The 22,401-nt window shown below is 55.8% G+C and overlaps 2 protein-coding genes across 5 annotated transcripts; one reads left to right on the top strand and one right to left on the bottom strand.

The window, feature by feature from the left end:
• The first annotated feature begins 2,263 nt into the window (after positions 1 to 2,263).
• Positions 2,264 to 12,219, top strand: PKLR (pyruvate kinase L/R). 4 transcript variants are annotated; one of them, XM_077156385.1, is made up of 13 exons: positions 2,268 to 2,608; positions 3,512 to 3,694; positions 5,986 to 6,077; positions 6,160 to 6,291; positions 6,699 to 6,885; positions 7,209 to 7,479; positions 7,611 to 7,761; positions 8,029 to 8,181; positions 8,276 to 8,442; positions 9,158 to 9,339; positions 9,864 to 9,952; positions 10,445 to 10,546; positions 11,046 to 12,219. In XM_077156385.1, exons 1-13 carry the CDS (start codon positions 2,518 to 2,520, stop codon positions 11,118 to 11,120), a joined length of 1,875 nt encoding a protein of 624 aa, XP_077012500.1. In that variant the 5' UTR covers positions 2,268 to 2,517; the 3' UTR covers positions 11,121 to 12,219. The 4 variants fall into 4 exon arrangements, with proteins under 4 accessions (XP_077012498.1, XP_077012500.1, XP_077012499.1 ...); XM_077156383.1 differs by lacking the exon at positions 11,046 to 12,219 and having other exon boundaries at positions 2,264 to 2,608; positions 10,445 to 11,028; XM_077156384.1 differs by lacking the exons at positions 2,268 to 2,608; positions 11,046 to 12,219 and adding an exon at positions 2,883 to 2,965 and having other exon boundaries at positions 10,445 to 11,028.
• HCN3 (hyperpolarization activated cyclic nucleotide gated potassium channel 3) lies at positions 10,730 to 20,725 on the bottom strand. Its single transcript, XM_077156387.1, has 8 exons — positions 20,436 to 20,725; positions 17,261 to 17,690; positions 16,193 to 16,354; positions 15,586 to 15,804; positions 15,017 to 15,163; positions 14,408 to 14,648; positions 13,279 to 13,443; positions 10,730 to 12,741 (listed from the first exon to the last, which is right to left on the bottom strand). The coding sequence occupies exons 1-8, from the start codon at positions 20,723 to 20,725 to the stop codon at positions 12,041 to 12,043; spliced, it is 2,355 nt and encodes a 784-aa protein (XP_077012502.1). The 3' UTR covers positions 10,730 to 12,040.
• Between the last annotated feature and the right edge of the window lie 1,676 nt (positions 20,726 to 22,401).

The raw sequence follows: 22,401 nt of genomic DNA, 5'->3' as shown, positions 1-22,401 counted from the left end.
GTCAGAGTGGGTGTGTCAGGAAGGGAAGAGGGCAGTGGGGCAGGACCTCACAACAAAGCGGAACACAGGTGTCCGGATGGGCTCCTTGGGGCCTGTTGTGTCCCCCCTATGCCGGCGTCCTCGCCCATAGTGCCCTGCTAAGGGCACCTGGCCGGGTGACAGAGCGTAGGCCACCCTCAGGTTTTCCCCTGCAGGTCCGCGTCGGCCAGATCACTTTTCCTTTTCAACCTGGTTTCAGGTCAAAACTTCTTCCACGTTGACAGGACAGGGTGGCGGCTGCTTTGGGGCTCCTTGCCTCGCCTCCCATTAACTGGGTCTGGGATCCCTGCGATTCCTGTTCTCCCAGCTGGTCCTGACAACCTTCCAAATGATCTGTGTCCTCTTTATCCATTCTGTCTGCTGCGTGCAGAAAGCCCAGGACCCCCACACTCTTTCGCCCTTGGGAAGTCCTACGCTCTGTCTAACCTCTTTGTTTCCCAACTCCAGAGTCCGAGGAGTTTGGCCCTCCCTTCCCCTGAGGGAGGCGTGGGTCTCAGCGGCTGCGGCTCAGCCTCTGGAACGAGGCTCTGGGCCTGAATCCAGGCTCCACCACTGGCAGGACACCCAGGTCAGACAAGTACGCCAGGCCATCAGGAAACAGGGCGCCCTCTCAAATAATCTGAGGAGTGTTTCATAACAGAATGATTTACAAAGCTGTGGGCAGGGGGTGGGCAGACCCTCCAGGATTGTGCCTTCCCCTGGGCCCAGGACCACTGAGCTGAGTCACCAGCCTGGAGCCCAAGGGTGGGGAGAGCAGGGTTCCTAGGACCTAAAGAGAGGGCTCCGTGACAGGGGCTGTGACTTACAGCCACCCCGACCTCACAGAGAGGGAGAGCTAGGGGCAGCTGGTGCCATAAATGACCCGACTTCACCGTCCTCCCTCTCATTTCCTATTGATGTCACTTGTCATTGGCCAGAGCCCAGCAAGGCCATGGGGCAAAGGAGCCCGCTGATGGGATCGGCCTCCTGCCCCCGCGCGCAGCGTGGAGGAGCCACGTGGGGGGGGATCTGGGATGGCAACACAAGCCTCCCGCGGAGCCTCAGTTCCCGCATCTATTAAACAGGCTATCGATCCCACCTGACTTCTAGGTTGTCATGGTGACAAAAGGAGCCGCCAAACGTCAAGTGCAGGCGCCGTTCCAGCACACAGTGAGCGTTCAGTGGACACAGCCAGCTGTCTACTCATTGATCCGAATAGTTAACATGTCCACAACCAAAACCTTGGATTTTTGCCCCTGAATCCCGTTCCTTCCCTGGTCTCACTAAATGGCACTAACCAACTGGTGAAGCCAGAGTTCTCAGCATCGTCCTGCAGGTGGTGGAAGCCTCCCTGTCCCTCTCCCCACATCTCTTCGGTCATTCCACCCTGTCTGCTGTCCTCCAAAATCCATCTCAAATGCATTCCCTTCTCTGGTCCCTTGCTGCCACTAGCCCATCTAGGAGATTACTCTGGAAACTTCCCCTGACCCCACCTGTCTCCCAGTAACCACTCCTGCCCCACCGCTGTCTACTCCCCACCCAGCACCCAGAGGGACCTAAAGCATCAGTTGGATCATGTCACTCCGCTGATTAAACTCACCGCATTTTAAAGAGTCCAAACTCCTTCTCTGGCCTCCAAGTCCCTGCTTAGATCACCATGGAGACCCTCAGCACTCCCACAGGAAGTCCCTTGCCCCAGTTTGTCCCAGTTCGTTCCTTCTCATCCTCCAAATCTCAGCTTAAATATGATAATTTCAAAGAGACCTACACTAACAATCTCATCTAAAATAGATTCCTCCTTTCTTCTCCCCACTGGCTTCTCTGTTCCAGCAGCCTGATCAATAACTGAATAGCACTTAGAGAGTTTGAAGTTATATACTTATTTGCCTGATACTTGTTTATAGTCTGTCTCCTCCATAATACTGTAAATTCTATAAACGGGCAAGGGCCCTGTCTGTCTTGCTCACCACTCTAATCTCAGGACCTAGCATGCGGTTGATGCCCGGCAAATATTGGAGAGTAGTGAGTAAGTGGTGTTGCTATTATAAAGCTCTTCCAGAGAATTCCAGCACAATAGCAAAGTGTTCTCCTTCCCCCAAAATGCCCTTCCCCAAAAGATCCATCTAGGGCTATCTTCCCTCCCCTAAATCCCCCACTTCCTGATTCATCTAGAGCTAACTTAAGTAGAAAAAAAAGGGGACTTGTCACTGATAAAAATCTCTCTTCAGACAGATGACCAGATAGGGTAAATGGACTGAAATTTTACCGGGAAGAATGGCTGTGAGGGGGGAATACCAAAGGACGGAGGCCAGGACCTGGCAGATCTGGGGGACGGACGCCACACGGGGCCAGGGGCAGCCTGCTGGGTGTGCCCCTTTCCTTTTCTCTGGCTCCCTTAGATAAGACCAGCAGTTCTGTCATCTTCTCCCTTCCTGTAGAGGGCCCAGGCAGCCCCAGCCCCATGCTTCGGGAGCAGCCCCAGTGCCCCACTTTGGAAGCATGTCGAACACGCTCCCCAAGCAGCTCTGGCCAGGGATCTTGAAGTCCCAAAGGGATTTAGCAAAGTCCATCTTAATTGGGGCTCCAGGAGGTAAGAAGGGAGAACAGAAACCATTGAGCAGAGGGGAAAATGGAGGGAGGGCACAGGAGTGGGGAGGGTGGGTACAGGTGATCTCTAGCATGCAGCTGCCCCGGGAGGGATTTGGGGACAATCTGTATTCACATGTTAAGTCACAGATGCAGGTCTGGCCTCTTCTCCCAGGCGCTACAGGCAGCAGGTTGCTGGACTCTGGCCCCTGCAGGACAGGGCTTCCAGTGGCAGGGGCAACACTGGTTACACTTTAACCGGTCCGCAGAACTGCTCCCCAGCCTAACCCGGCTCATCCCCCACCTGCTGACAGCATGGAGCAGACCCACAGAGCCTGGCAGGGCTGCGGCGACACGGAGGGTGCGGCTGGCAGGAGGGCCGGGCCGGGCTGGGGGCCCCAGGACCTGGGCCAGCTCAGAGGAGGGGATGGGGAGCCAGCCAATTACCAAAGGTTGGCTGGAAGAAAAGGGGCACCTTAGGAGAAAAGGGGGTGATTCTGGGCCTGGAAAGTCAGCTAGCCCTCGGCGGGCCCGCGGCTGAGGGGAGTCAACCCTGAAGGACACGTTCTCGCGGCGGGCAGAGCCAGGTGGCCAATTCGAGCTGAGATCGGGCAGATCTGGATGTGAACCCCAGGTCTGTGATATGGCAGCTGTATACTCTTGGACAACTTATTAATCTTTCTCAGCCTCCCATTCCTCATCTGTAAAATGGGGATCATTACAGAACATTTAACAGTACTTGTTTCTTAGAATATCTGTGATTAAATGGCATGATAGCACACATAGGGCCAGCTCATAGGAAGGACTCAGCAAACTCCGGAGGGAAGGAGTAGAGGGTATGTGGAGATGAGAGGATGGGGTGTGACGGGAGCAGCCATAGAGCCCCCCAAGTCTCCTTCCGCTGCAGGACCAGCAGGGTACCTGAGGCGGGCCAGTGTGGCTCAACTGACCCAGGAGCTGGGCAGCGCCTTCTTCCAGCGGCAGCAGCTGCCGGCTGCCATGGCCGACACCTTCCTGGAGCACCTCTGCCTGCTGGACATCGACTCGGAGCCCCTGGCGGCTCGCAGCACCAGCATCATCGCCACCATTGGTAAGCACCCCCACAGCCCCGCCAGGCAGCCCGGATAATCCCCAAGCTGCAGCTTCATTTTTATGTCCTTTGAGACTTCCCCATGTTTTCTGGAGAATCCATTCAACAAATATTAATTAAGCACCTAGTAGAGAAGATTTGGGGCCCTGGCAACAAATGTAAGCACGAAAAACAAAGACCTCTATCCTTGGTGAGCTGACACCCAACTGGGACAAAAGATAATAAACATCATAAATTAGAAAAAGGTTTTTAAAATTATAATAAAGAAAAATAGAGCACAGTGAATAGGCCTCCAGAGTGTGGAGACAGGGAGCAGGTTGCAGGTCTAAGTAGGGAGGTCAGGGTAGAAGTTACTGAGGAAAAGAGATATAAGCAAAGACTTTAAGGAGATGAGAGACTTAGCCATGCAGATCTGGAAGAGTTCCTAGTAGAAGGAACTCTGGATTTGAGTTGCTTCAAAGGTCCTAAGTCAAGGAGGCCTTCTCTGGTTGGAAATCATCAAGGGGGAGGAGAAGCAGAAACAAAGAAATTGGGGTCAGGGGATGGATAATCATGTAAGACCTTGTAGGCCACTATTAGAATGTGAGTTGACTTTTCCTCCACAGGAAATGGGAAACTATTGCAAGATTTTAAACAGAGGAATAGCATATTACTTATGGGTGTTTGTGTGTTTGTTTTAAATTAGAGAAGTTGTGGGGTTTACAAAAAAGCCATCCATCAAATACCGAGTTCTCGTATACCACCCTTTTATTAACACCTTGCATCAGTGTGGTACATTTATTAACAACTTTACTTATAACATAACCACCCTGGCTTCTGCATTGAAAATAGATTGAGGACGGGAGAGGGGCCGGGACTGTTTCTGCAGTTTTGCTGCCAATACCTTGCAACGACTCGATGGTGGTAGTAGAGGTGATCAGAAGTGGTCTGATTCTGAATATATTTTGGAGGTAGAGCCAACAGGATTTCTGGGTGGAAATCAAATAAAGGTGTCAAGGATGATTCCAAGGGGTTTGGCCTGAGAAACTGGATGAGTGGCATCATCAAGCATGAAAGGTCGAGTGGAACAGGTCTCTGGGGAGGGAAGTTCTATTTGGGGCATGTCGCGTTTGAGATGCATGGTTTATGGCCAAGCGTAATGTGGAGTAGGCAAGCAGATGTACAACTCTGGGCTGAGAGAAAGGTCTGGACTGCAGACACAAGTTTGGGAGCTGTGGCATATGGATGATATTTAAGGCCATGAGACTAGTTGAGATCACCAAGGGAGTGAAAGTAAAATGACAGAGAAGACAATGGGGCATCTAATGTTAAGAGAAGAAACCAGTGAAGGAGACTGAGAGGCAGTAGCCCGTGAGGCAGGAGGAGAACCAAGAGAGAGCTGCGGTGCCCTGGAGGCCAAGCGAAGGGTGCTGCAGCAAGGAGGGGTGTGTGTATCAGGCTAATGGGCCAGGTGTGATGAGGTCTGGGAATTGCCCATAAGATTTAGCAAGAGCACAAAGGTTCCTGGTGACCTTGATGAGGGGAGATGCAGTGGAGAGACTGGAGCCAACGGCTGCCTGGATGAGTTCAAGGGAAAATAGGGGAGGGAAATCGGAGGCAGCAAGTACAGATAACACTTGCTGAGAGTTTTGCTGCAGAGGAGAGCAAAGAAATAGGCTGTAGCTAGAGGGGAAACTGGGATTAAGGGAATATATATATATATTAAGATGAAATAACAGCAGGTTTATACACTGCTGAGAATGACCCAGTAAAAAGGAAAACATTGATGATGTAGAGAAGGAGAGAACCGCTGAACCTGTTTCCTTGCGCAGGTGAGAGGGAGAACTATAGCACAAGGGAAAGAAGGGGTCGGCACATAGCGGCGGGAGACCCAGAAATGTTAGGTGACCCCCTCTTGGTCACCCAATTGCCCTATCAGCCCGGCAGGACCAGACGGAACTCAGCTCTCATTCAGCATGAAGCTTCTCAGCTCCAACGTCCCTTATTCCAAATGTCCTCACCTGGCAACCCCCTCTCCCCCGCGGCCCCTGCAGGGTTTCCCCACCCTGCTGCAACACATCACTGCCAACCCCTGTGCCTGTTTCACGGGCCTGTATCAGGACTGCCCCCAAAACAACAACAAACAACAACAACAGTGTCGCCTCCCCAGGGAGGCAGGTGTTGGCAGGAGAGGGAAACGGAGCAGGGGCTGCGTCGGGGAATAACGGTCAGGTAGCAGGACTTTCTCAGCGGGTTGGCATGGGTCTGGTTGCCCCGGGGCTTGGGGGTCTGAGCAGGGTCTCTGGTTCCAGGACCCGCTTCTCGCTCCGTGGAGCGCCTCAAGGAGATGATCAAGGCCGGGATGAACATAGCGCGACTCAACTTCTCCCACGGCACCCACGAGGTGAGGCCGGGCGCGGCGCGGCGGGGGTGCCCGCGGTCCCCGACACCCTCCGCTGAAACGCCCGCCCCGCTCCCGCCCTCAGTACCACGCCGAGTCCATCGCCAACATCCGGGCGGCGGTAGAGAGCTTTGCAACCTCCCCGCTTGGCTACCGGCCGGTGGCCATCGCTCTGGACACCAAGGGCCCGGAGATACGCACCGGGATCCTCCAGGGAGTGAGAGGGGGCGGGGCCGGCGGGAGGGGCGGGGAAGGGGCGGGGCTGGAAGGGCGGGGTGGGGCGGGGCGGAGGGGCGCGGGAGGGGTACCCGAGTCCCGGGCCCAGCGAGCTGGAACCGAGGGCCTGGCCCGGAGGAGGGGCCCTGCGGAGGGGCGCGGGAACCTCCGGCCGGGAGAAGGGCCTCGGTGGAGAGTAGGGACCTGCAGAAGCTGGGCCTGGGTTAGCGGGAGGGGAGCCGAGAGGGAAGGACCTGGGCGGAGGGGAGCGGATCCTGGGTGCGGGGGCGGCTAGGACCGGGCGGGGGTCGCGGAGGCTGCGGGCACGGCCCTGCGGGTGCAGCGCGGGAATTAGCGGCTCCAGGGCCGCCTGAGGGCGGAGCTCAGTCCCCTCCGGCCTCGCTGCAGGGCCCGGAATCGGAAGTGGAGCTGGTGAAGGGCTCCCGGGTGCTGGTGACCGTGGACCCGGCGTTCCGGGCGCGGGGGGCCGCGGACACCGTGTGGGTGGACTACCCCAACATCGTCCGGGTCGTGCCGGCGGGAGGCCGCATCTACATAGACGACGGGCTCATCTCCCTCGCCGTCAAGGCCGTCGGTGCGGCGCCTCCCTGGGCCCCCTTTTCCCTTGCACCCCCGCGTTCGCCCCCTAGACCCGCCACGCCTTCCCTTGGCCGGCCGCGTCTCCTTCCCCCGCCGTCCCCGGAGCCCCCAGTAGCCTGACCGCTGCGCTCGCGCGGAGCTCACGCTGAGCTGGGGCTGCACCGAGGGCTGGTGGTTTCTTCCACACACCTACTCGGCGCCTGTTAGGGCGAAGCCCAGGCGGGGGGCAGAGAGGCTGTCGGGGCTCAGGTCCGATGATCCCCGTGCTGTAGCTGCCCCGGCCTCTCCGCTGACCCGGCGGCTCTCTCGCTCCTGCAGGCCCAGAGGGGCTGGTCACCGAGGTGGAGAGTGGCGGAGTCCTGGGCAGCCGGAAGGGCGTGAACCTGCCGGGTGCCCAGGTGGACCTACCAGGGCTGTCTGATCAAGACGTCCGGGACCTGCGCTTCGGGGTGGAGCACGGTGTGGACATCGTCTTTGCCTCCTTTGTGCGGAAGGCCAGCGACGTGGCTGCCGTGCGCAGCGCTCTGGGCCCGGAGGGACAGGGCATCAAGATCATCAGCAAAATCGAGAACCATGAAGGCGTGAAGAAGTGAGGCTTGATCTTCGTCCCCAGGAGGCCCTGCAGACCCTATCGCACCACTATGCCCTCCCCCCTTCCCTTTCCCACCTCCCCCTGCCTTCTCCTGGTTGGGCCTCAGCCCTGTCTCCCCCAAACACCAGGTTTGATGAAATCCTGGAAGTGAGTGATGGCATCATGGTGGCACGGGGTGACCTGGGTATCGAGATCCCAGCCGAGAAGGTTTTCCTGGCGCAGAAGATGATGATTGGGCGCTGTAACTTGGCAGGCAAACCCGTGGTCTGTGCCACACAGGTCTGGAGTGAGCCGTTGGGACTGGGACACACTTTGGGCTTCAGGGACACCTTGGATCTGTAGCATGTTTGCCGTCTAGTGTCATAAACACAACAAAGTTGGGAAGAGATCATCTGATCTCGATGATGATGAAACTGAAATGCCGAGCTCACAGGGCTCACGTCTGTGGCCCTGGTTTTCAGCAGAACTCTGAGAGTGTGTTTGCCAGGGATAGCTTGGGCAGGGTCCCAGGGGGGAGTGTGAATTTCAAAGCTCTGATGTCCCCAGATGCTGGAGAGCATGATCACCAAACCCCGGCCAACACGGGCAGAGACGAGCGATGTGGCCAACGCTGTGCTGGACGGAGCAGACTGCATCATGCTGTCAGGGGAGACTGCCAAGGGCAACTTCCCTGTGGAGGCCGTGAAGATGCAGCATGCGGTAGGAGCTCAGAATGTGGGGCGAATGGGCCAGGGGGCCCCAACCCTCTCCGGCCCCAGTACCCCTGCCCAGGCTCATTTCCTGGTGCCTGCAGATTGCACGGGAGGCAGAGGCCGCCGTGTACCACCAGCAGCTGTTTGAGGAGCTGCGCCGGGCAGCGCCCCTGAGCCGTGACCCCACTGAGGTCACCGCCATCGGTGCTGTGGAGGCTGCTTTCAAGTGCTGCGCTGCTGCCATCGTGGTGCTAACCACAACTGGCCGGTGAGGGGGAGGCTGGGAACACCCAGAGCAGGATTTGAGTCAGGGGAGGCTGGGATGGGCTGTGGGTCTGGGTTTCGTCTGGTCATCAAAGAGGAAGAAAATCATTTCCAGGCCAGGAGCAGTGGTAGCTGTGAAAGCCAGAGGCCAGGGGAAGTGGGTCTTGGAGTGCAGCGAGAATCATGCCAGTGAGCCGCAGTGAGGTGGAAGAGGAAGGCGGCATCACTGGTACAGTGGCTTGGGGGCCATTGGGCTCCTCAGGCTCAGAGCAAGTCCTCTGTATTTAGCCCACCAGCCCTTGAGGTGTTGTGGAAGGGCCCAGAAGCTGTGAGTTCAGGTCTTGGCTCTGAATTGTAGTAACTGTGAGACCGTGGAGTTAATTATTTATTCCTCATGGGGTTGTGAGGATTAACAAGAGGCAATGTGTATGTTACTTTGTAAATCAAGTACTATATAGTTGTTCATTCTTAAAATGGTCTTATGTTTCTCAGAGAGGGTTTGCCTCATCTCATATTATTGCCATATTTTCCTTGTGTGGTAACAAGGGTAGGCATTATGTCCATTTTACAGGTGAGAAAACCAAGGTCCAGAGAAGTACAATGATTTGCACAACGTCACATAGCCTGTTGGTGACCCCCGGAACCAGAACCCAAACTCTTGTCTTCTGGTTCAACACTACCCTTGTACTGCTCTGGGCTGACCTCTCTGCCTCCCCCAGCTCAGCCCAGCTTCTGTCTCGGTACCGACCTCGGGCAGCAGTCATCGCTGTCACTCGCTCTGCCCAGGCTGCCCGCCAGGCCCACTTATGCCGAGGAGTCTTCCCCTTGCTGTACCGTGAGCCTCCAGAAGCTGTCTGGGCAGATGACGTGGATCGCAGGGTCCAGTTTGGCATTGAAAGCGGTGAGCCACCCAGACTTTCTCCTCCCCCCGCCCCCCAGCATTTGTACCATGAGGCCCCCTGCCCAGTTTCCCAAACCACCCAAAGGGCCTTTCCTTTCTCCTCCAGTCCCATGTTTCCTGTAAGACTCACTGAGACTTGGAGGTCTCTTGGTTTCCAAGTGGAGGACCTGCTGAGGGTAGAGGGCAGAGGGGACAGGGTAGACCATCCCTAAGACGTCCCCTCACCTACTGTCTGCCCCAGGTGGCCAGAGCTGGGTATGACACAGAAGCGAGAGAATGGGGAGCTCAGTCCCCAGCAGCTGGGACTAAAGCAAATCTGATTTACCACTGGCACATGCTCATGCCTCACCCCTTCTATCAGCATAGCAGCACAGGGCGACAGGAAACTTGCTACTTACCAGCCACACCCTGTTCCACTCCATGGGCCCACCTTGTTCCCTAAAGGGTGGCCCTATGGGGGACAGAGGTGAGAGCTGGTTTTCATCACCACCCTGGCTGACCACAATCTTCTTTCCCTCCCACAGGAAAGCTTCGTGGCTTCTTGCGTGCTGGGGACCTAGTGATCGTGGTGACAGGCTGGAGGCCGGGTTCCGGCTACACTAACATAATGCGGGTGCTGAGTATATCCTGAGATGCCCCCTACTCTGACCCAGCCCACCTCCAGACCCCACCCCTTCCTCCTCGCTCCCTCCACTCTCCACCCCTCCAGTATCTCCATCTCTAAGTAAGGTCTTCTCCAATCCTAAACCTCCAAAGCTCCCATCCCAGGCCACATCTACCATTGAATCCCCTTCCTGGAAGGGGGTTCCCCCTCTCCATCCCTCATACAGGCCCTGAGAGCCTGTGTCCAGTTAAGCCCTGGCCACCAGCAGCAGCAGTTGTACATTCCTGCATCCAGTTCTCTCAATTGAGCCCTAAGATGTTCTGAGCCTTTATTCCCAGCTTGGCTGGTTAATTCTTTTCTCCCAGTCCTCCCACCTGGGGGTAAAGGAGAGGGAGATAGGGCAATCGTATCCTCAGTCTCTACAAAATCACTATTTTACAAATACTTCACAGCTGTGTGGTGTGATGTTTCTTAGATGGCCTTCCTGATAATCTCCTGCAGGAAGCACCACTTCCCCCATTCTCAGGGCAGGACAGTGGCTTCACTGTGACTGTGACATCAAAGCACCACCCTTCTCCGGAAGCCTGGGTGGCCTGGGAATGGGTAGGTGGATGTTGGGTAGCGCCAGGAGCCCACTCAGCTGATCTTGTCACTTCTTTCACCCTGTGTGCTGGGCTTGCAGGCTGCTCCCCTGGCTGTCCTCCTGGGTCAGATGCCCTGCTGCCCCCTGAAGTTCCTACCTGCCCACAGTCCCACACACAAGCCAGGAGCCAAAATGAATGTCTCTATTTTCTTTTAAACTCAGCTGTTTGGAAGCAATTATAAAACTTTTCCCGTACACCAACAACCCCAGAACTCCCACCCAGTAGGAAAGGAGTTTTAGATTCCAGGGTTTTGGCCCCGCATTCTTTTATGTGCAGAGTAGGAGAGGGGACAGATGGGGTTGGGGGGATTTCTCTTGTCCCTGAGAAGGCAGAGGTGCTGGCTGGCCTGCCCCTCCCCAGGCTGAGATACCTCGGGCCCTCCCCTTACTCCTGCACTAACTCAAATTCAGTAGAGAAAAAAAAAAACTAAAAGTAAAAAGCTTCCTCCTCCCCCTCAGGCAACGGCCACAGGAGCTGGCATGAGGGGCCCTGACTGCTGTCCCCTACCAGGAGGGGGCAGGACAGACGGATGAAGGACTAGGTGAAATGAATTAATAATAATAACATTAGCAAATGGAATAAATAAAATTAAGTGGTTGAATAAATAAGCAAATAAATAAGGAAGGAAAGAAAGAAAGAAAAAATGTCTAAGAATTCAGCCATGTGCCCCCACCTGGGGGGCATCTTGGCTGGCACTCTGAATAAGGAGATGCCAACTATCCCCCTAGCTTCAAGGGGGTCACCACTGAGCCAGGGGTCACGGGAAGGAGGTGACTTTAGTTCACAATAGACAGTTCTACCACACAGACAGAGACTGCAAGGAACTTGGCAGGAGACATGTGTTCCCACCCAGAGGGTACAGACAGGGGAGGACCACTGATGGCAGTGAGAGGGCAGAAGTGGGCGCCCAAGCTGGGGTTCTAAGACATGTTCTTTACAGCAAGGGGGGCACAGGTAACTGGCAGTGCCAGGCTATGCTAGGGGACAGGAAGGTAACCATGCCAGGTAGAACCTGCAGGGTCCTAGGCAGGGGGAGGCCTACACTGGAAACACAGACATCTAGTTACTTGGCAGTGATGGTGGTGGCAGGTACTTGTGCTTCATAAAGGTAGGTTCACGGACCTGGACCTGCACCTGGCAGGGCCATAGCCAGGGGACCACCCTCGTCAGAGGGCTGGAGTCACTTCTACTTGGCAGTGGAGACATACAGCGCCTAGTACAGTGCCGTGCCCATGGTAGGCACTCAGTACGTGGGATGAGCGGATGAATGGATGAGGTTGTCAGATGGCTGCAGGGTGCTTGAGCTGAGGACCCAGAGACCATCTTCTTGGCAGTCAGGGGAGACCCTCTCTTAGGACAGTGCTTTAAGTCCCCTCAGCCTTCCCCAAAGGCATTGGCTCCCAAGTACACAGTACTGTACCCCAAGAGCTAAGGCTGGCTGTCCCTAAGGGTTTCACATGTTGGCAGAGAGCTGAGGGCCACGGGGGGCAGCTAGCTCAGGCACTGGCAGCCTAGGGGACTGGGCTGTCCCTGGAGGCTTGGCCAGCAGCCCAGAAGGTGGCAGGCGCTCACTTCCTGAGCCCTTACGCCCAGGTGAGCCATCTCCTGCTGCCCGCTGAGGCAGGGAAGGTTGGGAGGCTGAGAGTGGGCGGCCCCGAGGGCCTAGCCGCCGTGCACCTCCTCCTGGGGGAGGGCCCAGCAGGGAGACTTGGGAGCGCCCAGCCCGGGACAGGCTGGCATGGAGGGTTCGGGCAGGTGGGGCAGGCAGGCGAGAAGTGGAGGCCCATGGCCCCCGGGCCAGCAGAGGGACGGCTCGGACAGGCACCAGCGGGGAAGCTGGGGAGCCTGCTGAGCGGCAGGCAGAGCGGGCAAGGAGGGCGGCGGGAGAGTCAGGGGAGAGGGGCAGAGGGCCCCGCTGGTGAGTCAGGGCAATGGCCACGTTGGAGGTCACGGCGGCTGCCTGCAGGGGCGCGTGCACCAGGGGCTCCCACAGCACCGGCTTCCCACTGAGCCGAGCCCCTGTGCCTGGGGCCAGGCCCCGGACGCCCCGAGCCATGTCCCTGTCATATTGCACCAGGTGCTGCTCCATGATGCCCCCACTGCTGCCTGGGCTCGGCTCGGAGCGCTTCCGCTGCAGCAGCGAATTCTTCTTGCCTGGAAATTGTTCATGGAGGGAGGGGTTAAGGATAGGGAAGAAATTCAGAAATGGAAGTAACATATAAAGGAGTGTAAGGGTAAAAGGATGGAGGGGAGGTCAAGGGTCAGGGGATGAGGGTCAAGAGTGTGGAGACTATCAGATGTGTGGAGGGCTGGGTGTGGAGCTCTGGCGTTGAGGGGTGAGGACGTGAGTCAGCGGGTTGGGTCAGGAGGTAGGGCCACGGGGGACAGAGACTGGGAGATGGAGACTGGACAAAGAGGGTCAGAGAATGAGGGATGATACTCAGGGGGAAGGAGGGCTTGGGGGACGGGGATTTGGGGTGAGATCTCCAGAGACTGGAGACACTCAGGGATAAGGACAGCACATCCCAGTGTGAAGGCCTGCTGGGGGCATCTGCTGGGACTGGGCTGGGCGGGGGGCGGGTGATGCTGAAGCCCTAGCGCCTGGGCCCGGCGATGGCGAGAGGCCCCTGGCTCCAGACATAGGGTGAGGACGCAGCCTGGGCCCAGAGCAGAAAGCACGGCAGGCCTCACCGATGCGGCGCAGCCGGTCCATGGCCACAGTCTCAAAGGCCCGGCGCATCATGGGAAACTCCTCGAGCACGGCGTTGAAATGGTCCACGCTGAGTGAGTAGAGGCGGCAATAGGTGTCTGCCCGCACGCTGGCCGTCCGCCGGCCCCGAGTCAGCAGGCAGATCTCTGTAGGAGTTGGGGGAAGGACTTCAGAACCACTGCCCCCAGAACTCCCTCTCACCAGGCATGCAGCTGCTGACCCAGCTTCCTTAGGCTCCTCCCCAGACTTGGGTAAAACTAATGATTACCCACCCCCACCCCACCCCCTGGGTTCCTAAATAACCCCAGCTTCTTCCTGCTGTACTATTGTGAGGGCTGTCTCTTTCCAGAGCCCCACGAGTAAGGCTTGCATCCTGCCTGCCACAGACCTTATCTCCCTCTGGATTACTGCTCCCTGTTCTTCTCTCCAAATTAAGGCTGGCAAGCAGGCAGGTGTCCCTGGTCTCCTGACCCTCCTCTACTCCATTTGACCCTCCCCATCTCCACTGCTTTATCTCGAAGGGCAGACATGGGGTGAATCACTCTGTGTCCCCTCCCTTCCCCCATGAAGCTGATTTGAATGAACACCAAGGGCCACCCTGAAGGAGAAAAGGCATCCCCAAAGGCAAAGTGCACTGGGATGGAGATGCTGGAGGGCGGTGGGTGGTTTGGGGACTGAGAGAATATATAAGCCTCAATTCACTTTGGGCCGCAGCTGGCAGAGCTGCTCCCACTTTCATGAGCTGGGTTCTTCAGTTACCACCAGGGCAGCCGTGAAGGGAGCCACGAATCTCAACCCCTGGGACAGCTCTGCTTGGTTCCTATCATTCCCTCATCTCATAGGATCCTTAAATTTCACTGTTTAAGGGTTCTAAAAGGCCCTCTGGCCTGGAAGTTTTCAGGCTGGGTGTGCACTAAGAAATCTTCTGAGCGTTTTAAAAATACAGAGCTCCAGGTCCAAGGCCCAGGGGTTCTGACTGAGTAGGCCTGGGGGGGGGGGGCTGAGAGCCTTGTGAATCTGCAACATAGCCGGGTAGGGACCCTGATCTGGGGGCAGAGTTGCCTTGTCCTCTGCTCCTGACCCACCCCCCACTCCCTAAGGCCTGCTGACCCCCAAAGTAGGATCCGTCAGTGAGGCGGGTGTCCCGGGCACCGCGCGCCAGCACGCTGAGCAGCCCATGCTGGATGAAGTACATCTTCCTGCCCACGGAGCCCTCACGCACCACGAGGTCCCCGGGCTGGAAGACTTCAAAGCGCAGCTTGGTGAGCACCGCCGTGACAAAGCTGGGGTCGGCATGAGCAAAAAGCGGCATGTGGGCCACCAGGCCGCGGCAGGTGAAGTTAATGATCTCCTGGGCAGGGGAGGTGCCCGTCAGGCAGGCTGTGCCCCACTCCCGTGGTGCACCCAGCAAGCTCTTCTGTTTCCAGAAACCCCACCCCTAGGGCCAGGAACTGCTGAGGTGGGCCTGGTCCCATCCCTAAGGTCCTGCCTTTGGAGCTCAGCAGCACCATCCCTCCACCCCGTGTACACCTCACCCCGTAAGACCGGCATGGAAGACCCTAACCCCTGAAAGCCTTCAGAAGACTTGGCCTCCCACGGAGCCCTCCACAGACCCCACTCCCTGCAGGCGCTCCTGCTGACCAAAAGCTCCCACTCCTGAGTGGTCCCCCCAGGAGCCCAGCTCCACAGCCTCCCCCTCGGGGCCTGGCCCAGCCCCACCTCCCGCAGCGGCTCGCTCAGCTCGCCCAGGATGCTTTCCTCATCGAACATCTTGCCCTGGTAGCGATGCTCATAGTACTCATGGATGCGCTGCCGCGTGTCAGCCGGCAGCTTGTGGAAGGACATGTACTGCTCCACCTGCTTGTACTGGAGGGCCAGCCCACGGCCACCATGCAAGACGACACGGAGGCAGACAGGGGGCCAGAGCAGAGAGGGTAAGGTGGAAGAGGAAGGTCACAAATACAGGTCAGACCCACGGGGGTGAAACTTGGAGACAGACAGGGGTGCACAGGGCCACAGGACATAAGGGTAATGGTATAAACGGGGAGAATACATAACGCCGTCACGGGAAAACCCAGACACAAACCGGGGAGTCCAAGAATGGGGGCACACCAAGCACAGATCCAAACAAGGAAAAGGTACAAACAGGGACATGGGACGAATGGGCACAGGGCAGGGAAGGACACAGAAACCCAGAAGAGGCACACATCAGTGTGGGAATCAAGTCAAGCTGTCCAAGCCCCAGCACCCCTCCATGCCCACCCCTTCCTTCTCCTACCCCTGCTGACCTTTTCCTGGTACTGGCGCCTGGAGGAGTCCAGGGACTGGATGAGGGCAGTAGCGTGGCCGATGAACATGGCGTAGCACGTGGCACCCACGATCATGCTGAGCATGGTGAGCCAGACGTCGGGCATGCCTACAGGTGCCTGCTGCCCATAGCCAATGCACAGCATGTGGCTCATGGCCTTGAACAGGGCGTGGGAATACTGGCGGCCCCACGAGTGGTTCTGGGGGCAGAGTGTATTGCAGAGCTGGGCACGGCGCCCCTGAGAGCCCTGTGCTGTCTGCCCCCTTCTACTTCAGACCCATCTTCCAGGAGGTGCTGAGCTTGGTTCTAGGGGGCCCTGAGGCAGAAGGAGCCTATTTTGCAGCTCGGGGAGGGAGGAGGCACTCAGTTTCTGCCTTCATTTCTTTTCTTGACTGCTCCCCCCAATACACAAGCCCTTCTTCTGGGTCTCTTCTCCCTTATTTCCCAACTCCCAAACCCCTCATTCCTGTCTTCTTTCTTGGTCACCTCTCCATCATCTCCCACCTCCTGCACCTGTGGTCATCCCTGCCATGAGGCAGGCCAGCCTTTAGAAGACCCAGGAAAGGCAGAGCGTGGGGGTTTCTCACCACCATGCGGTTGATGGAGACCCAGCAGTCAGAAGGGAAGTCCTGCAGCATGGGGACCAGGAACTGCAGGCAGCCGTCCCAGTGACACAGCAGCAGCATCATCCCGATGAGGTTGAAGATGCGGACCACAGCACTGGCCAGGTCATAGGTCATGTGAAAGATCTGAGGAGTCCGAGGAAGGCCAGCTGTGGACCCTCCCTGCTGGTCCTCCTCCATTCCCAGCCTTGCACATTCTCTCTTTGAACTCCTTCCTTGTCACAGCACCACCACCCCCAATTTTTTTTTAATGTGGCTACTGCTCATTTGCATAGAGCTTTACAGCACATATGTACAGCTAATACAAAGTACACTCTCATTTTATAGACAGGAAAACTGAGGTCAGTTATGTGCCCAGAATCACACAGTAAGTGTCATAGCAAAGATTCAAACTCAAGTCTACCTGCTGCCCAGGCCTAACCTGGAAAAAGGAAGAGAGGCATTTCAAATGTTATGTCCTGAGGGCAGGTGTATAAGGATTAATGCCAGTTGCCCTCTTCTCCTCCAATAATAATAACAGCTAATTTATTGAGAACTGGCTCTGTGCCAAGCACTGTCTGAAGTGCTTTATATGAATTCTTAACCCCTTTAATTCTCACAACCTTATCACAGGTAAGTATAATTAACATGCCCATTCCACAGAAGAGGAAACTGAGCCTCATATGGTAGATAGCAAAATTGGAATCTGACCGCAGGCAATGGGATTACAGAGCCCACAGTCTGAACCACTAAACTCTGCTGCACTGAAGCTCCAGCTTCATCCACACCCTGCAATTCCCAGCTCTCCCCCCACCCCTACTCCATACACCTTCCTCTCCAGCGTCCAACTAGCCTGCGAGAGTTTGGTCAGCAGCTGTAATCCACCCTTCTGCACCGCCATCCCCTGTACCCTCATTCTGTCCCTCCTTTTCGCTGATAGCCAACTCTGGAGAGACCACCCACCCATCTGCCCCACTCCAAGAAGCCACCGGGAGCCCTGCCCAGAGCACTGCGTGGGAGTGCAGGCGCCCCCTGCCCACCTCCCCGCCCCACCTCCTCCCACTGGTGGATGTAGCGGATGAGGCGGGAGAGGCGGAGCAGCCGCAGCAGGCTGAGGATCTTGGTGAAGCGCACGATGCGCAGTGCCCGCGCCGTCTTGTAGACCTCGGCGTCCAGCCGTGGCTCCAGCTCCACCACCAGGAAGATGTAGTCCACGGGGATGGAGGAGATGAGGTCCACCAGGAACCAGGTGCGCAGGTAACGCGTGCGGATGGCCCGCGGCGCCAGCAGGATCTCGGCGCCCTCCTCCACCACGATGCCCGTGCGGAAGTTGAGTGCCAGATCCAGCAGGAAGAAAGTGTCGGAAAGGACGTTGAAGACGATCCAGGGCGGGGAGTTTTCCTCCTTGAAGAAGGTGATGCCCACCGGCAGCACGATGAGGTTTCCCACCATCAGGAGCAGCATGATCAGGTCCCAGTAAAACCTGAGGTGGAAGCGGGGTGGGGAGCCAGACCACAGTGAGATTTCACCACCCACCTGGCTGAGAGCAGATAAGGAGGCCGACAGGGGCAAAGGTGGGCAAGGATGCAGAATCCCGAATGACCATTTGGAGGGGTGGGAGTGTAAATTGGGACTGCCATTTGGGGAAAAAGTTTGGCATTATCTAGTAAACATTTGCATACAAGCCGGCAATTCCATTTCTAGGTATATACGCACTCAAGGGAAGCGTGATGGACTCCCAGAGACAGACACAGGAGTGTTTACAGTGGCATTAAATCTGGAAACAACCCAAAACTCCACCAGTAGAAAAAATGGATACATATGCCTTGGAATGCTACACAATAGTGAAATCACCCAACTGCAGCTACATTTAGCAGTATGGATGAATCTTACACTTTTTAAAATAAATGTCACTGCTGTAACATATGAATCTTACAAATTTAACACTGAGCTAAAGAAGCAAGACATAAAAGGATACAAACCAGATTATTCACTTACACAAAGTTCAAAAACAGACAAAACTAAACTACATTGTTTAGGGATTCATACAAAAGTGGTAAAACCATAAATAAAAATAAGGAAATGAGTGCCACAAAAGTCAAAATAGTGGGTTTGGGAAGGGGATGTGTGAGAACTAGGGGTACTTCTGGAGTGCTGGCAATGGAGCATCTCTTGACCTAGATAATTGTTACATGGCAGTTTGCTTTACAATTATTCGCTCAACTGTATGCATGCATACATATGCATGCACATAGTACTATGCCTCTCCTATACATATATCACTATGATAAAATATTTTTAAAGTAAAAAAAAAAAAAAGAGCCCAGTGCTAACCATAAAGGGTTGTTTAAAAAATACCCACCAAAACAATGGGTGTGACAGTGCTATACAAATCCTGGTTGGTATTATGACTCACCCGCCTTTTATTCCCAGATTTCTGAAGAAGCTACTGCTTCTCCCATCTCTAGCACTCTGTCTGTTCCTGGTCTAGGACCTCACCCTCTCCCCAGCCTTCTCCACCCCAGCTTGCCTCCCCAACACAGTTGGATGCTTGGCTCCTGTTTCTCTGCTGGGATCTGCTTGTCTATGTCCCAGGGTGGGAGTGGTCTGCTCTGCCCCACATCTGAATCGAGCCTTTCAGAGATGTCCGTCTTCCCCACACAGCCCCTCAGACAGGGCTGCACTTAAGGAGGAGCTCCAGAGGAGGTAGCAAGATAGCAAGGCTGTGTTCCCTTCCTCTTCTTACACCCCTATGCCCTCTGGGCCTCTGCTTGAGCACAGGCAAGGGCTTGAGCAGGGGAAACCCATTTCCTGTGGCAGAAGCTGTGGAAAGATGTCAGGAGGGAGCTGAATTCCTCATTCAGAGAAAATTACTGGACTATCTTTAGTCTCAATTTATATAGGGTCTCAATTAATATAGAGGTTTAATTCGAGAACACATCTAATCCTAGCATGAACCTTGGATCCAGCCCCTTATGGTTTTGACTGCGGTATTAATCCTTTCAGACCCTGAAAGGGGCTTGGCGGTCCCCAAGACCAGGATTTCCCTCCAGGCCTCCAGGAATCTCTCAGACTGTACTTTCAACAAACAAGAAGCCCTCAACCCCCCTCGGCTGCTGAGGAGAAATCCTGTACTGTGAGCTAAGAAAGGAGAGAGAAAGAGGGCTTGCCTAACCACAGAGCATCTTCACAGCCTGACTCACAGGCGGTCACAAGCCCAGCGGGTGATGCAGTAGAGAGGACAGAAAAGAATCCCGATCGTAAGGGGGGACACACGTTTCTGAGAGTGAAATGGGGCAAGGGAAGGAGACCCATACAGACTAGGAAAGGTACACTGGTAGGGGGAATGAAGAAAAGAGAGGACTGGAAGGAACAATGGGGCAAGGAGAAGCATTAGGGAGGGCACATGTCTGTGGATTCAAGACGATGTCTAGGTCTCCAGTTCTGTGTGCTCAGCTCCTGAGTCACACCTTGTCCTTTCTTTCCCCAGGGTAGGTGCTTTGCACCCATCCCTGGCCCATTTAAAAGCTGTCCTTCATTTCCCCCAAGGACAGGGCTACTCTCCTCCTCTAACGACCTTGATGTAGAGGTACAGCCTGAAGGGGACCGTGAAATGGCCCCACCCCCAACCCTCGTTTCTTCTCTTTGGGAATCACCTGGGCGGTGGCCGTGTCCCGCTGCAGTTGCCTCAATCGCTCAAAGTACCGGCCCCGGCTCCGGCCCACCGCCTTCAGCACCAGGGACAGAGACCAGAGCCGTTATCGGGTACCTCCCCACTCCCCCATCCTCGGCATTCCTAACCTAGGCAAATGCTGACCGGTGGAAGACAGCGGAGCTCGGCTTCTCCCTAAGACTGACCCTGAACCTTGGAATAATATCCCAGATCCCCAGCAAGCAGGACTGGAGGAGGCAGGGATCCATAACCCTGACATTCCCTGTGGTCCAGATGGGTCCCAGGTTCCTGAAACGGGAACTCCAGATCCCCGAAGATTCCCTGTTATCTGCTTGCCCCTTTGGGCTTCCCCAGCCCGAGAAATCATCGAGGACCTCCGGCCAGATACCCCCCACCCAGGAATTCCCAGGCTAGGTGGGGAGAGGTGACTTTTCCGCCCCACCCAGGGACCCCTGTGCCGGAAATGAAGTGACCAAGGAGGCTGGAGAGGACCCTGTACTGCACCCACGGGGGTGGGGTCTGTGTCCCCCGCCCTCCTTGCCCGGCCCCCAGTACCGGAAGTCGCTGTAGGGATGGATGATCCAGGCCCCCGCAGATTTGACCCGCTCCTGCTCGATTTCCACTGCTTTGTGGCTGCCGAACACGCGAAGCGAGAACTTGTTGACCGTGGGCTGGAGCAGCGTCCTGAGCTGCCTCCTTTTGGGCTCGGACCCGGTCCCAGACCCGGACCCGGGAATCTGACCCGAAGCCGCGGTCGCAGGGACCGGGGCAGCAGGAGGCGCCGCCTCCAGCCCAGGGGTCGCCCCGTCGCCGGCCCCCGCCGCTGGCCGCCGCTCTGCCTCCATGACGCCCGCCAGTTTACACGCTTGGCCTCCTGGATCCCACCGCGGCCATCGGGGACACCTCCCTGACCCCTGCCGGAGCCGGAGCCGGAGCCTGCATAGCCCGGCGGGCTCGGAGCGGAGGCGGCGTCGGCTGGGAGCTGCCCTGGCGCTGGGCGGAGGGGGGGTGTGTGCGACAGCCTGGCGGGCGGGCGGGTTGCGTGGCGCCCCCTGGCGAGGGCCGCGCGAAAGCCAGGCAGTGCGGGCGGGGGCGGGAGGTCCCGGGGTGGGCGTGGCTTAGCAAAACTGAGGTGACTCTCCAAGTGCAGATCGCCGAGAAGGCGGGGACGCGCAGCCTGAGCCAGGGGGCGTGGCCAAGAGTCCGGCGGGAAGGGGGAGGGCGTCCAACCACACAGCGCCAGGGGGTGGAGCCTCCCGCAGGAGGCGGGAAAAACCGGCGTGGGTTGTGTCTCCTGACACTGGGGAAAGCGATGGGACTGAACGCCAGCGGTAGGAATGGGGAATGATTTTTTAAATTCTTACCCACTGTCTCCCACGGACTTTTGTCCTCTTCAATTCCACCTTCTCTTAGCGCTCTCCTAGGCATATTCCCTTTCAATCTCTTCTCTTCTAAGCTGTTACCCCTAGTTATTCATTTCCGAATTCATTCACCAAGCGCGACTCTGCCTGGCATTAGCGGACGCCAAGAATATAAATATGAGTACGAAAGTCCCAGCCATCAAGCCACTGCTTGGCTATACCCATGGAGACCAGAACACAGGGAAATTACAGTGCTATGTGATGTTAAGTGCTTTAAGTTTCTAAATATCTCAACTTCTTTTCCTCCATTTCTTACTGCCATTGCCTTACTTTAAGTCTGGGCCATTTTCTCCGTAGATTATTTCAGAAGCCTCTAAAAGGGGCTCCGACCTCTCCCAGACCAATTCTTTTTCGACACACTGCTAGAGTTACCTTCCTAAAATCCAAATGTAGCTACCTTCCCTTGCTTAAAGTCCTTCGAAATTCCTCTTCTTCCTAGGATAGTATTTAAACTCCCTAACATGGCATATAAGGCCCTGCGAAATTTAGACTAAGTTTCAACAACCTCTCTTCTGATAGTCTTCTTGAAGTCCAAGGCTCCAATCATGCTGACATGCTAACAGCTCCCTGAAATGCTTTGTTCTGTTTCATCTCCAGACCTTTGCAAATGTTTTCCTTGCCTAGTTATATGCTCCTCCAATTTACTTTCCAACACTTGGTTCTGATTTCCCCTGGGAAGCCTAAAAGCACATTTCCAACTCTCTTTTCCCAGGCAGGGTCGAGCCTAGAGCTTTTTTTTTTTTTTTTTTTTTAACCTATAGCTCAGATGCAGCTTCATTCAGTGTTTTAGCCTAGAGCTTTTTACAGCAACCATGACACCATAGTTGATAACGGTGCCTGTCATATGGCTGCCATTATTTGTTTACAGATCTTTTTCTGCCATTACATTGTGAGGCTCTGGTGAACAGGAATCCCGAGCCTGGCGCAATGCTGGACGTAGTAGCACTCAGTAAATGCTTGTCAAATGAATGAATGATCCGAGAAAGTGTTAATGGTAGAACGAAGTGAACTATTCGGTCTTTCTCCCCAACCTCTTCGTTACCTTTCCACTCCTATTTTAGTGAACTTCTAAGCCGTTGCTGCTTAACTCGTCTAATCTT

The sequence above is a fragment of the Tamandua tetradactyla genome, chromosome 4, assembly GCF_023851605.1.
Source record: "Tamandua tetradactyla isolate mTamTet1 chromosome 4, mTamTet1.pri, whole genome shotgun sequence".
In the NCBI taxonomy this organism is placed as follows: Eukaryota; Metazoa; Chordata; class Mammalia; order Pilosa; family Myrmecophagidae; genus Tamandua; species Tamandua tetradactyla.
The sequence above is the reverse complement of the archived record's forward strand: the minus strand, read 5'-3'. Positions and strand labels throughout refer to the sequence as shown.